Below are 15466 nucleotides of genomic sequence, written 5' to 3'. Positions count from 1 at the left end.
GTTTTAAGGGAGGAGGAGGCGGGGTTTGGAGGGATTTTAACCCCAAATTTTTAATTGCCCTACATTAGAGAGATTTAGAGGGGGAATGGAGCAGAGAGAATTAAAAATAATTGAAATATCAATTTCTTCCTAAAGAGCAATTTCTATATTTTTAAAAAATAATTAAAATAAGATTATTATTGGCATGATTTATAAGAAATTTTCCTCCCTTCTCCTCTCTCTTATTTAATTTTTAAAACTTCCAAGCAAATGGAGAATATATTCCCCTTTCTTCTACTTTTAAAATATCCAAATAATGTGAAGGGGTAACCATTCCCCTTCATTCTCATTTACTCTCCTCTCCTTCCCGTCTTTACCACCTACTCCCCTCTTCCTTCAAATTTTCAAACATAGTGTTAAGTTTGAAGCTAGACATTTTAATTTGATAACTTTACTCAAAAATCATTTTATCATTTTAAGCTTGAAGTTGGTCATTCTAGTTCGATAACTTTACTCAAAATTCTTTTAGGGGCCGTTTAGTTGAGTGGATTTTAGAGAGGATGGAAAAGAGAGGAGAGAAACGGGGAGATAAAATGCTTTTTGGGGCAATTTGGTTAGAGTGATTTTGAGAAAGGAAAACTGGTGAGGCCAGGTGTTTTCTATCTGGACTTACCAAAATTCAATCTCCCAAATTAGGGAGAAAATGGGAGAGAAAATTGTGCAAAAATTTTTGGACCAAATGCCATATTACTAGCTCTATTGTGTTGACTGTTGAGTGTGTTCTACTGTGCTGCCTTTGTTTTTGTTTTGTCTCTAATGGGGCACAAATACTTATTTCCTTTGGTTGGTTGTTGCTTTTGTTCCGTTTTTTAATGTAAAATTTATGTACACACATATATATGTAAAAAAAAATTGGGCATGATCTTTTTTTTTTATTTTTTGTCTGTTGGTTTGCTTTTTCTCTTTTTAACTAGGTAGTAATGATTATTTTTGTTAATTCTTCACTCTTTTTTTCTTTTAAATGGGCATAATTTTTGTTTTAATAAGTTTGGTGTGATTGCTTTTTTTGTTGATTTTTTTTTATTGGGTGTAATATTTTAAATAAGGGCATATGAATCTATATCTATAAATTAAAATATCTATCCTCGTACTTTTCTCTCCAATCAAATAAAATAATTTTCTATCCCTCCAACCAAATACACATGAGGAAAAACTAAATATTTTCCATCCTCCCATCATTTTCTATTTCTCATGTATCCATCTTTCCAACCAAGAATGAACCCTTAAGAACTAAGAGATTTCTTGGTTGGGGTGATTTAGGGGAGCATGGAAAAGGGAATGAGAAAATATGGGAGATTTTGGATAGTGAGGTTGTTTGGTTAGAAGTGGAGAAGAGGGATAATTTTGGTAGGAGTAGGTGTTTTCTTTTCGAGACCACCGTTTTGTTATCTCTTATATTGGGGAGAAAATGAGGGAGGACGGGAGGAAAAAGGGGCTTAGATGAGAATTTGCCCATTTGCCTCCATCCCACTTCCCCCCCCCCCCCCCCCCACATTTGGTTTTTATTTTTATTTTTTCTTTCTATAAACTATTACATTTTATTTTATGTAATAGAGGCATTATCAAATTTATGTAAACTACATTTTTTATCTTCTTATGTACTTGAAAATTAAATCTTTTCTATCATTTCATTTTTTTACCCCAACTAATCAAAGACTAAAATGATTTTTTGTGACCAATTTCAAATTTTAAGGATTAAAATAATTTATAGCCAAAGTTATTAAGTAAGATCCTCTTAATAGATTCCCTTAAAACATCCATTAATAAATAATTTTAATAATAATTTAATATTACTTTTATGAAAAATTAAAAATATTAATTTTTTTTTTAAATAATTTTTTCTAAAATAATTAATTAACAAATTTCCTTTCAACATCAGTTAGCAAAATGGTGCGTATGTTTTTTCTTTGGGAAAAAGAAAAAAGAAAAAATGGTGCGTATGTTAAAATTGAGTCGTGATGAGTTTGCATTTTCACTCAACAGTCACAGTCACTCGGTGGCTGCCTTTCTCTTGGGGTTAGGAGAGAGAAAAGTGTGGGGGATTCCTTTGATTGGTTGGACTTTGCAAGGAGTATTTAGCAGTGAGTGACACCCACAACACAACCCAGAAAAAGTCTTTTTTATTCTTTCTCTCCTTTCTTTTTTCTCTCTCATAACATTTCTCTATTTGTAATTGTGATTGTCTCTCTCTTTCTCTCTCTCTCTCTCTCGCTGGCTGCGCCACCACCAGAAACCCCACAAAGCCTCGTTTTCTTCCCTTCCATAACCCATACGATACGATACAGGTCAATTTCTTTGCTTTTTTCTTTGTTTATTCCGTCAGCTGTCATTTTTTTTGTTGTCTTTTGCTCTTTTTTTGTATTTACTTGCTCACTGGGATTTTTCTACTCTTTTGGGGTTTGGAGGTTTTCTTTGAACTGTGAATCTGAATGACTGTGAAGGTGTATGCATACCCATTTGAGCTTGGTTTTCTAGAGATTCTATATTTGGCAGCATTCCATGGTAGCCTTACTGTTTGGTTGTTCAGAAAAAAAGAAAAGGGCGCAGAATCCACTATTAGGTCTGATGATTTCTTTGGTTTTAGTTTGCTTGTAAAGAATTTGAAATGATTAAAGAAAAGTTGGGTTTTACTCTATTAAGTTGTTTGTTTCATTGGGTGTTTGAATAATGAATGTGACATTTTGATCTCTATCCACTCCTGCATTTACTCACCCACTATTAGGAGCATTGGGATATTTTGAATTTTACTCGGTTGAGTTGTTTCATGAATACAGTGTCTTACCCTGTGCTTTTTCAATTGGGATTTAGAGCTTCTCTTGTTTTCAGGGTTTTTTTTTTTTTTTTTTTTTTTTTTTTTTTAATATTTATTATGTGCTTTGAAATTGCACATGGTTACACTGAATAATACCAATTTTGATTTGTTTTCAATTTTTATGTAATGTTTGCTTATTATTTTTTCGTGGTTAATAATACCCTTTATGCTTCATTTGATACGAAGACATGAATTGCTTCTAATTAGAGGAAATCAATAGGTTTTTTTTTCCCTGCATCTGACAAATGCAGACAAAAGCTATGTTGATTGTTCTTTTTTGTTTCATGAATTAGATTCTTTATTCTCTGAGTGTTTCCTACTCTTTAAGGCTTTTCTATTGAGTTAGTTGTGTTCTTAGGACAATATGAGACTTTAATTATAGCTTAATGTCTCTCTAAATTGCTTCTAGTATTATGTAGTCTCGTTTCAACTTTTGATAAATGCAAATATGGTGAAGGCAGGTTGCAAAGGCTCAGCGATATACAAAGTTTATGGGGGTAATTACGTAGGTAATGTGTTCGTATTTTCATTTCCGTTTAGATGGAAATTAATTGAGGAAGTCTACACATGAGCATGTGCTTCTGATTGTTATCGTAAATAGGGGGTATTTACAATGAACTACAGTACCTTCCCTTTTTTTTTTTTTTAAGAAAAAAATTTATTAAAATGAGTATTGGAAACATCTTCCACAGGGAGTTAAACAGATCGAGTTCAGATGGTAAAAATTTGTATAATTGTTTCTATATTGTGCTATACATTGTCTTAGTGTGCCTCTAAGTTTTTGTCTCTTGTTGTCTGAAATATGCATAGTATCATAAGGCAAAATATTAAGTTGTAAAGGCCTTTGAGTATTCTTTTAGTTGAGTTTATGGTTTCTGGGTGTGTGCCTTAGGGGAACACTTAGATAGGCTCCTGATGTATGACTGCTGCTCCGTGATGTATAACAAATTTCTTGATGTATGACTGCTGCTCCTTGATTCTTCACCTTCTTTTCAACGCTTCTCTAGGATTGTTTGGTTTTCCTTGGAATCATTTCTTGATTCTAACTAAAATGGAAATAGAGGCCCAAAACTTAAGTATGCAAACAAACATTGCTTTTGCAGATGATAGTATAAACAAGCATGTACATGCTGTTGTTTTAATGCTTTGTGGCTGCTATGGTACAATGTGAGAGGGGCAGAAAGATTATTTCTAGCATATTAGCTCTACAAAGTTTGTCAGACAGTTATGTTATAAATAATTTTAAATTTTGTGTGTGTGGGGTTATTAAAATTGTTATTGATACCATTATTTGGTCTAATTTTTTTACATAATTACATTAAAGAAATTTTCTTTAATTAAAGCCTATGGTGTTATTTTTATGGTTAAATTAGGACCTATTGAGGAAATTAAGCGTTTACAATCGTTGAATAGGGCTGTGCATCTGACTTTTAGGTTAAGACAGAAAATCTTGATTGGAGCACAGCATTTCATTGATATTGCATGGTCTTGTACTCTTGTTATTTATTCTTAAATTAGGGGCAATATTTTTATTCTATTTATTGTACTTAAAGCTTCTCTGTAATTGCAGCAATAGGCAATTAAATGGTTCCATACCGATTGATATGAAAAGAGACCTTGATTTTAGATTCTAAAGACCATTTCAAGGGCCTGATAGATGGAATGGAGTATTAACGCTCTGTATTAAGGCCACATAGGATTGGAAGTTAATTAATTATTACAAATTAGGGTTTATATTGATTGAGTCTCTTCCCTGAAAGAGTAGATGGAGGGTCCAAGTATCGCTCAAGGTTGCCTTGTTTACTTGGACTGCTGCTCTGGGTAAGATTCTCATGATTGATAATTTACACCATCGTAAGGTATATGTGATTGAGTGGTGTTACATGTGTAAGAAGGCTGAGGAGAGTATTGATCATTTGCTCCTCCACTATGATTATGATGGTGAGATGTGGTCCCTTGATGTGTTGGCATGTTCCAGTTTGCTAGAAGGGGTATTAGTGATGTTTGGTGTGCAGTACCATTATGTCTGATGTGGTTGATTTGGAAGGAGTGTAACTATATAAAGCGTTTGAAGGTGTAGAGAGGCCTCTTCCAGAGTTGAAGTTGTTTCTTTTAAGGGTGTGTATGAGATGGCTTTGTTACCCAACCGTTCCCTTTTTTTTCTTTTTTTCTTTTTTTAAACTTTGCTTGCTTTCATTTGGCATTATAAGACTCAAAGTATGTTTCTTGTATACTGAGGGGCTCTTTTTATTAAAAAAAAACTTTTATTATTTATCAAGAAATATGTAGATAGAGGAAACTAAATTATTTTGAGAATCTCATTCCATTTTACTTCATTCTGACCTTGTTATGATGAAACCTATTGGATCATGACTAGTGATACCATATTTTACCAATTACTGTAATTTATATTAAAAAAATTACAATAGTTCCATCTAACTCATTTGAAGTTTGGGTGTCTGTATGACCTAATCATGGAAGTTTCAAAGAAGTGTGTTATGAATGTGCATTTCTTCCTCAACATACCTAGTCAAATTATTAGAGCTTGGAAGGTTTATATATCTTAGTCTGAAGTTAACACGGTGTAATCTACATTACATATGACTCTATTCATGTATCAATTGCATGTGTGCATCTGGATGTTGAAATGTCTTTGTCTATACATTCCACAGATGAATTGTCATATAGTCCATTCTCTTTTCCCTAAACCATGGGGTAAAGTGTTCATGTACTATATGTTCATTGTGAATATATAACTCATTTGATGTTTGCATGTCTTGTATGACCTAATCATGGAAGTTTCTAAGAAATATGTTATGAATGTGCATTTCTTCCTCAACATACCTTTTCAGTTTGGACAAAGTTTAGTTATAAAATTGGTTGTAGCTTAAGGCTATAACCCTACTCAATATCATTAATATTATTACATATTTTGAAAATCTAACTATTGAATTGTATGTTCTTTACGCTCTTAATACACATGTCAAATTTTGTGCTAATCGGATATTATTTACTATATAATCTATAAGATTATATTTTATGCATATTTTCAAACTACAAAAACTTGCAATTTAAACTATTTCTTGATGACATAGTTATTGATCTTTAATTTTTAGAAATTTTACAAGAATGGAGGATATAAGAAGAAATGTAATTCAATGGTGGTTTTGTCAAAATTCACCTCCAATAAAAAGATATCGAGTAAGGTTGCTACAACCAATTTGTAGCTAAACTTTGTCCTTTCAGTTTATATGACAAAATCCAGTTGGTATTTTGTTTCTACACGTTTCTTTTCATTAAAAACATGAATATGCAGTACGTATCCATGTTTGTACTCTATGAAAGGTGCCTATGTTTGTTCTTGGTTTATTGAGCCTGTCGGAGCATGTTTATTGTTGATTCATTTAATAAGAAAACCAGCTTTCTAGCCTTTTCAGATCCCAGCACAATTGGCTTTTTTCTCCTTTACTTGCTAATTCGGATTTTTGACAAATCAGATATGTAATATTTAAGTTGCCAGTTGGTAGCCTTTTTTTTGGGGGGTGGGGGTGGGGGGGTTCTTGTTAATGGAATAGTTTGGTTTAATATCAAGCCAAATTACTTTATTTCAATTAATGATCCTAATCTAGAAGACACAATTAGGATTAGAATAAAAACAAAAGCTATAGACATGAAATCATTCACCACTTGTTTGGATTTGAAGCCATGACGTCAACCTCCACCTGTGTTTGAAGGAGGAGGAGATGCCATTTGGTCCAATACCCATGGAACTAGTGAAGAAAATGCCACATGGATATAGTTTCTTCTTCTTTTGACTGTATGAAGCTGGTTCCTGGAATTAATATTTATTATTTGATAAATGAAACTTTTGGTCAAAATAGTATGGCGATAATGATGCAGAAGACATAAGAAGACTTTTATTTTAATTTAGTATCATTCATGTTTGTAATTCAGTTGTATTTTTATGTTTTAAGATAGTAGTTTATTGGGTTTCCTACGCCAATTAGAATTAGGGTTTACTTCTCCCTATATAAGCAACCTTTTGTAGTCCTTTTGGAGATGATTTAAGATTTTGATGAATGAAAAAAATGGCCTTTTGGTTTCTTTGGTCTGGTGTCGATTCCAGTTCCACCCTAGGTGCTTGACTCCTAGCGGTTTTCTTGCTTGATGCGGACTCCTAGCTAGGCCTAGGTGTTGACTCCTAGGTCATATCCTTTATTTTCCTATCTTTCAATTTTAATGTTCAATTGTTCTGGTTGCTCAGATAAACTATGAAATATTTTGACCTGAATCTTTCTTACCAGCTTTTAGTTCATTGCATTGACCCATATTCCTGTCACCAATGAACACATTATTTGCAAACAGCATATACAACGTAAAACATCATTTTTCGAGGATGAAATGCAGGCCTTTGGTGTGAAGGAGCTGATAATGAAATGAAGTCCTTTGGCATAGCTAGAGTGCTGCTAAGTTGGCAATCTTTATTTCACTGATGCGTAGATACTGAAATAAGAGTTCCCCATAGACCATAATAAGCCCATAGATGTTTGCCTTGTAGTTCAGCATCTATATTCTTTTGTGTTCTAGATATGAAAGTTCCATAATGTTTTTAAGGTACCCACTTATCCCAAAAAAAAAAAAAAAAAAAAAAAGTTTTTAAGGTAACTAACCTATAATAAATGTTCTTGCAGGCAGTAGAGTTGTACATTGCTAGATTGGTATTCAATTTACCAAACTTAAAAGTATCATGCTGTGGAGTAGTTGCAGTTTTCAATCACCCAGTTTTAATTACCGATGGACTTGCTGATCTCTCTAGGCTGCCAAGATTCCATGATGCAGCAGAATCACGTGCTTCCAAGTAACTATTAAAGCTGTTCACCACTTGTCATTCTTCTTGGTATGCCTGTAGCTTGGTAGCTGACAGAAGTAGGTGGATTGAAATGTCTGGAGAGCTTATTCCAACGATCTCTTGATAGCACATAATTACTTCTGTGACGTTGATGATCGCAAAATCCTGTTGTCAAGGCATCACATCAGGGTACCTATGGACCAGCATGATCTAAAACCAAGTGCATTGATGAATGATGTCAGGCACCTCTGTTCTCCCAAAGAACACGATTGTTTTGGGGAGGCAAACAGCTTATCTGATTGCTGTGGAACATGTATTAATGGCAATGCTGGAGTACAAAAACAAGACCATGAAATCAGTGGTGGCAAAGCTGATAAACTGCCAGAGATGGAAAGGAATTATTCAATCTCTTCCACTTCTTGTTCCAGAGAAAATGCAGATGATTTGAGCGCACCATCTTCTGTTATTTCCACAATGAAAGATTCAGTACTTGAGAAAGAAAATCGTGCTGAAGGAACTTCTGCAGTAATATCCAATGGTAACAGACTTGAAGTCAAGGGGAATCTGAAGCAGGGTGAAGTATCAGCACTTTCCCCTGAAGGAAATGCTTCTACAAAGAACATCTCCATGAAGAGCGATATTAGCTCAGACAGTGGACAACCCCTTGGCAAGGACAATAATGAGTCAGTGGATGGGAGAATGAGTGGGTATTGGTCAAATGCTGGTGAAAGTGGATTGAAGTCTGTGATGCAGGCATCTTTCCATGATAAACCATATAAAACTGAGTCTTCATCTTCTAACTCAACACACATCAGTATTCCAGCTTCTTCAAATGACAGCTTTCAAGTAACTTCTGTCGATGTTAAGTCATGTACACATAGTAAAACCAGTGCCATGGACACTTCCACTTGTTCTGACTTCAAAAATAATCTCAAAGAGCCTGCACTCCGAATTTTAGCTGTGGGTATGGTGGCTCAAGCTTCCAAAGATGTTCTGGATGCTACAATCTTCCAATCTGGAAAACAGCAAAATGCAATTAAGGCTTCAGAACTTGTTCATGTCAGAGCAAGTGATGGTAATAAGGTGCTGGGGGTGATTTCAGACCATAATTCTTGTACTGTGGATGATATTGATCTTCCAACTCCTGACATGCTTAAGAGGAAAGTCATTGAAATTTCTATTCAAGATAAAGCACAGCCTTGTTATGATCTGGATGATGCACTGGAGGTGGCTCAGAGAGTTGCAAGAGAAGTGGAGAGGGAAGTTGGTACATATAGGGAGCTCTCAGAAAGTTCCTCTTCTGTACAAGAGAAAAATGGTGAGGCAGTTCATATGAGCTCTGTTGATTCTGCAGATTCAAATAAAAAAGACTGCTTAACAGAAACTGGAAGCAAAATCCAGTTTTGCAATGATCAAGGTAACTGTGATAGTCGCTATACCATTAAAGAGGTGGGGGATCCAGAAATGTTGACAAGAAATGAAGGGTTGTGTTTAGAAGTCAAACAGCCATCACGTGTCATGGGTCCCAGGATGATATATGGATCTGACGCTGGTCATCATGGTCATGAATCATCTGATATGACTACAAAACCTGAAAATGTAACTGCCAGTGACCAGACTACTCTATTTGGAATTGATCTTAATGAAAATATCTTGACCAATGAAGCTGAATACCCTGAACTCTCAGTCAAAGAAACTATTTTGCACCATTCAAATAATGTGATGAGGCCTGTTCCTGTTTTGGCTAAACCTGGAATTTCTATATCCTTACCTATGCCTCAATCACACTGTCTAGGAGGTTGGAGGGGATCTGCTCCTAGTGCTTTCCGAACAATTTCTCTTTCCAGGAATTTCAATAGGAATAAATCACCATTGGCCAATGATAATAATGACAGCTCTATACAGTTACAGGTTAAAGGCATTGACCTCAATGTTGCTGCTGTAGGAGCTGATTTGGACATGGAATTGCTTACAGAAAAATGTGTCCAAGCCCAGTCAAGTTTAGCTTCTGAAGAGTCTTCTGTGGAAGTCAGTTCTACACGAGCAAGAACATTCCATTTCGATCTCAATTGTGCAAGTGAAAATGATGACAGCAGTTGTCGATTGTCTCCACCAGCTTCATTATCAGGACACTCTGTTAGGGATTTTGATTTAAATGACAACCTGACATCTGCTGATGCATGCATCGATGCTCGACATCCAGGTCAAGGCACACAAGAATTAAGAAACAGTGCATCATATGATGATCCTGCAGTTTCATTAATGGGCATTGCAAGACAACCGTACTCTAGAAGTGTTGGCACTGGGTATCCATCAGGTTTTAGTTCTTTGCATGACTTTACTCATGTTCATGCCAAACCCCTTCAGGTATCTGTTTCCAATATGCTTCCCTCAAATGAAGAAATGCAGAGGGTATATCCATTGCAACACAAGCCAACTTATGCACAGCCACCCCCAGCACCACCTCATGCTTTCCTCTATAACAATGGATTCTGCTTTGACCCCAACAATGGCCTATCCTCAACTTTGTACCCTCCCAATTTCTTCCCATACGTAACAGACCCACGTGGAACCACTGTCATCCCACAAATTATAGGTTCTGGTGCTCTTTCTGCCTTGTCAGGTGCTCCTCATATCATGAGTGTTCCTGGTGGACCAGGCCGTAGTGACATTTCAACTATGAGGCCGAGTTTTGATCTAAATGGCATAGCTAATTCTTCAGAGAATGGAAGCCGAGGAGAAAGCGCCAGACAAATGTTTATCCCTGTAAGTAATTCAGTACGTGAAGAGCCAGTCAAGTCTTTCCAACAAGTTCATTTATCTGCCACATCCATGAAGAGGCGGGAACCAGATGGGGGATGGGACTCTCATCAGCTTTGCTATAGATAGGTGACTTCTTGGCACTATGTTTTGACGGCTTCGGCTTCCATAATCAGATGATTCTTAGTGCCAAAGTTTGAGCTGAAGAAGACATTATTGGCTGCTGTAGCTCAATTGTTTAACCTGACTGCCGTAGCTACATGGAGTCAGACAGGCTTCCACAAAATATGATTGGAGAATATTAGTGTTTTTTATTATTATATATATATAAAAAAATTCTTTGCCCTTTCTATTTTATTGTCATTTTATCCTTTGCAACTTGGGTTGTATAAAAGGCTTTTGTACATGTCAAATATTTATTTAACAAATATGCAAATCACTTTAATCATATAGTTACCATTGACAATATGATTATCACCTCCTCCTAAATGAATGGAGCAGTTTACATGCATCTAGTTAACATTATCACGGAGTTTTTATTTTTTTTCCTAAACAATTTTGTTGGCAATTTATCTTTGTTGGATTATTTTTTACTTCCAGGCTCTAGCTGAATATTTTGTCTTGCTAATCTACTTGCTTCACCGTAATATAAATTTTTAAGTTTTGATTTTGAGCATCCACACCTGGTCCTTCATACCATTTTTTTTCTTTTGGGGTCAAATTGTAGCTATTCACACACAAAAATCCACATACATCGGGCTAGTTAATACTTTGCATTTCAGATTTTAGAAGAAGAAGAATTAGATCAAGGCAAGCTCCTCCTTAGATCATATCTCAGTTGGCAATCTCTTTTTTGTTTTTAATCTGTCTATATTTGTACATTTCCATTACTCAAAGATGCCTCACTTCAAATGATTTCTCTCTATTTGGTTCTTGAGAAAACTCGGGGGCAACAAATAATAAGAAAAAAGAAAATTCTCAAATCTTTGATAGGATTATCTTATTTTCGATTACGTTTAGAACACAATGCAATCGCACAACTGGGTGCTTGAAATGGGCTCCTTTGATTTGTTTGTGTTTTCCTATATATATATATATTTTTTTTTTTAGAAGAGTTTTCCTATATGTTGTGACATATTTGAGGTTAGTGGATGTCATAACTATGATTTTTCCTTCTTCTTCTTCTTCTTCTTCTTTTTTATTTTTTTATTTTTTTTAATTTTTTAAGCCTTTTGCTCACTAGTTTAGTCTATTAGGTTTTGTTTGTTTTCTTGGATAATAGTTCCAAGAAAAAAAGTTTTCACAGAGGCTCTATATTTTGGAATAACATGAACATTCACACACTCTCTGTTTTTAGAAGCAGAGGACGTATTTCAATATAACAAATAGATTGATTATATGTTATTACAATGTTGAATTTTTCTGAAGATTGTATGGTTACACAATATTTGGATTGGATCTGGAATTTTGAAATTTCTAGTAGCACAAATATGAACCTGGTAAAGAAAGAATATATATATTTTTTATGGAATAGTAAAATGAAAGAGAGCAGGAGGTGAGATGTATTTCAAAAGTCTGAAGCTAAAATTATAAAAAAAAAAAAAAAAATCCCCTTTCAAAATTTGGCTAATTTTCACATGATGATGGGATGTGAATGCTTTTGACCTTTTTAGTCCTGGGTTTAGTTTTCACGCTTTGGCATTCCTTTCTTAGGTTGCAATTGGTTGGTTTTGGGCAAAACATCCACCAAGCAAAACCCATCGGGTGGTGGGTGGAGCAGCCGACACCAAGTAACAATCATAGATGTCAATTGGTAGCTATTGAGGTTGACACGGTCCCTCGGTGGAGTCAAAGCGATATGAGGAGCTCATCAGAGCACAAATTGATGGTGATGCAAAAGTATATTGACAACTTATGTGACACTTATGTAGTAGGTGAAATGTGTCAATTTTTTGAGCGTCCAATTATCTTTTATTTGTTTTTATTGTTTAGTCAAAGATATTTATGAAGTCTTATTAGTATTTGATAGTATATAATTTAATAAATTATTATTGGGTGATGTAAAGACCTAGGAAGTTGTCCTTGTATTGAAGTTATCTAGGTTTTTTTTTTTTTTTTTTGGAAAGTATTTATTATAAACTTATAAACTCTCATGCATTTTAATCATTTATTATAATATCAATAATTACATTTACATGGAATGCCTTCCTTTCCCTCGGGAGCAGTTTGAATCCAGTGTTTCCAGTGTACTGAACTCTTTGGGATGGTGACATATGTTTAAAAATGAACATGTGTCACAATTTTAAAGGATCTAGTGTCATTGGACACTGAACTTAAGCTGTGTTTGTTTTGACTTCAAATCACTTCTGGAAATGCTTTTTCGTAAATGCATGTGTTTGGTTGCGCATGAAAAATAAATTTTCAGTTGACCGTGTGTTTTAATGGCTTTAACCCGGAAATTAGTTTCAGTCAAAATTTTCAATTCAAATCATTTTCGGACTCACGCGCAAAGAGAGAAAGAGCCCAGATCACGCCTTCAACTTCGCCGGCAAACCCAGAGCTCAAATCATGCCACGAACCCAGAGCCCAGATCATGCTTTTGACTTTGCCGATCTACGAACCAATCTATGAACCCACGAACCGATCTTCGACCCACCGATCTACGAACCTACGAACTGATCTTCGACCCAGAGCCTTCGACTCACGAGCCTTCGACTTTACCGGCGACCCAGAGCCTTCACGCCACGAACCCACAAACCGATCTCTCTCTCTCTGTGATTTTTATTTTTTGTGTGATTTTGATCGACCCACGAACTGATCTACGTTTTTGTGTGATTTTGATTTTTTACTTTCTCTCTTTAATCTCTGATTTTTTTTTTTTTGTTGTTGTGGTGGTGTGGGTGGTGGTGTTTTGGTGGTTTTCCTGTTGTGTGGTGGTGGGTTTTGTGTGGGTGGTGGTGGAAAATAGCATTTTCAGAATATTACCAAACACATGAAAATATTTTCTAGAACAATTTTCATAATACAATCAAACACTTGAAAATATTTTCCTTTTTCGAAAAATAATATTTTCAAAAAATATTTTACATTGAACCAAACACAGCCTTAATCCAAACCCCTTTCCCAGTCCAATTCCTCAAACAACAGCTTGTTGAAAAATTGATAGGAAAAGTTAAAAATGAATCCGTCTTGGCTTGATATTTAGAATACTGTGAGTCAATAGAAAAGATGGTTCAAACAGTCTTTATCAAAAAAAGAAAAAGAAAAAAAGATTGTTCAAACAGTGAACAAAAATAACTATTATGATGGCGGACCATTTGGTGAGGGAAGGACAAATTAGAACTTCCGTACAATATGAATTTTGGCTTATGGAGCCTTTAATGTAGTCAGATGTAGATCAGAAAGGACAATTATTTATGCATGCCGACTGGTTTTTATTATTTAACCCGGTTACTTACTCGTGCCTATGCTTGTATCCGAATAATAGTCTTGAGCTTTTTGAGTGTAGCTCTGAGTGCAGTGTTTGACTTCTAGTTGGTATATATATATAGTTTCCCTACTATTTTAGACAAACGATTCCACTTTCTATCCCTTAAGTTTTCTTTTAATGCATTATCTTTTTGACAAAAAAAAAAAAAAAAAAAAAAAAAAACCTATGTTCCATTTTCTTTTTATGATACATTCTTTAAAAGTCAAAAAGATTGTAAACCGGTTATATGATAGATGGAACTCCGAAATTTCAAATTTATGGTATATCCTTCAAATCCATTAAATCTACTGTTTATTCTCGAAATTTGTAAATTTATCCATTGAATCTATTGTCTAAGTGTCCCGAAAGGACAACTCTCAGGTTCTGCTTGAGAGTTTATAAAGGAATGAAATGAAATGATCATTAAAGAAATGAAATGAATTTAGTAGGAAAATAAATGGAATTTAAAAATCTTGTTTGAATGTTATAAAATAAAGGAATTGAATGGAAAGTAAGTAACACTGTTTAGAAGTGACATTGAAAGAAATGAAATGGAATCATTTTATAATAACATTACTATTATACCCCTCATTTTAAAGAACATAAAAAATAATCAATGAGAACTTATAATTGCTTTGAAATGTTTAGTATTTAGTGGATGATGTGAAACTAGTTAGCTACAATTGGGTCTGTGTTAGATTATTAAATTACAATATAGTTTTTCAAGGTGAATAGATTGCATCACGCTAAGACTAGAGGTATAGAACTATTAACATATCAATTTTCTGATATAAAACTAAAATAATTCTAGTTTAAGGAAAAAAGAAAATTTTATTGTAGCTAAAAAACAAGTTATATATATTTTTATGTTGCAAAGAACACCCTATTATATTTAGACAAATTGCAAGACACTTTAACTTCCTAACTCTGGTGCACACAGAAGTTCTTTTCTATCTCTCCGTCTCACGCAGGAACTATCTCTTGCTCACATCTATTTATAGTTAGATGTTCAGCCAAAATATCAGAAATTTTAGCACATGAGAGACTTCTATTGTTAAGGAAGTCAACAATAGTGGCCAAGCAATCCATGCAACATTTAATGCATGAGTGTTGTGTTTCTTCACGCAAGCTTAGATGCTGAATTGCATATCTTTGACTTTGTTGATCAAGCCATACGGCATGCTTCCGTTTATTGCCTATGGAGTCATACATTTCGGCTATGCATGAATATAGTTCAATTGAAAAACTTTTTAATAGTACCAATAAATCAATGAAATCAAAACAATTGAAAAACTCATAGTTGGGTATGGCTGCAGCAGCATGAGAAAGGAGCGGCAAAGAGAGAGCAAAAACTACAGTATTGGTCCCTCAAGTTTATTCTGTATGCACAATTGGTCCCTTAAGTTTGAAGCGTGTGCAATTGGTCCCTCAAGTTTTTAAAATGAGCAATATAAGTCCTTTTACTACCTGCCATTAACGGTGTTACTTATGTGACTAACGGAACAATGACTTGTTATTTTATTTTAATGATGTGGCA

The 15466-nt window shown here is 34.7% G+C and overlaps 1 protein-coding gene across 5 annotated transcripts; it reads left to right on the top strand.

The window, feature by feature from the left end:
- The first annotated feature begins 2026 nt into the window (after positions 1-2026).
- On the top strand, positions 2027-10938 carry LOC115975108. 5 transcript variants are annotated; one of them, XM_031095754.1, is made up of 3 exons: positions 2027-2324; positions 3313-3360; positions 7543-10938. In XM_031095754.1, exon 3 carries the CDS (start codon positions 7896-7898, stop codon positions 10587-10589), a length of 2694 nt encoding a protein of 897 aa, XP_030951614.1. In that variant the 5' UTR covers positions 2027-2324; positions 3313-3360; positions 7543-7895; the 3' UTR covers positions 10590-10938. The 5 variants fall into 5 exon arrangements, with proteins under 5 accessions (XP_030951614.1, XP_030951615.1, XP_030951613.1 ...); XM_031095755.1 differs by having other exon boundaries at positions 3309-3360; XM_031095753.1 differs by lacking the exon at positions 3313-3360.
- Positions 10939-15466: the final 4528 nt, after the last annotated feature.

The sequence above is a fragment of the Quercus lobata genome, chromosome 2, assembly GCF_001633185.2.
Source record: "Quercus lobata isolate SW786 chromosome 2, ValleyOak3.0 Primary Assembly, whole genome shotgun sequence".
NCBI lineage: Eukaryota > Viridiplantae > Streptophyta > Magnoliopsida > Fagales > Fagaceae > Quercus > Quercus lobata.
Note: the sequence above shows the minus strand (reverse complement) of the source record. Positions and strands in the feature narration are given on the sequence as shown.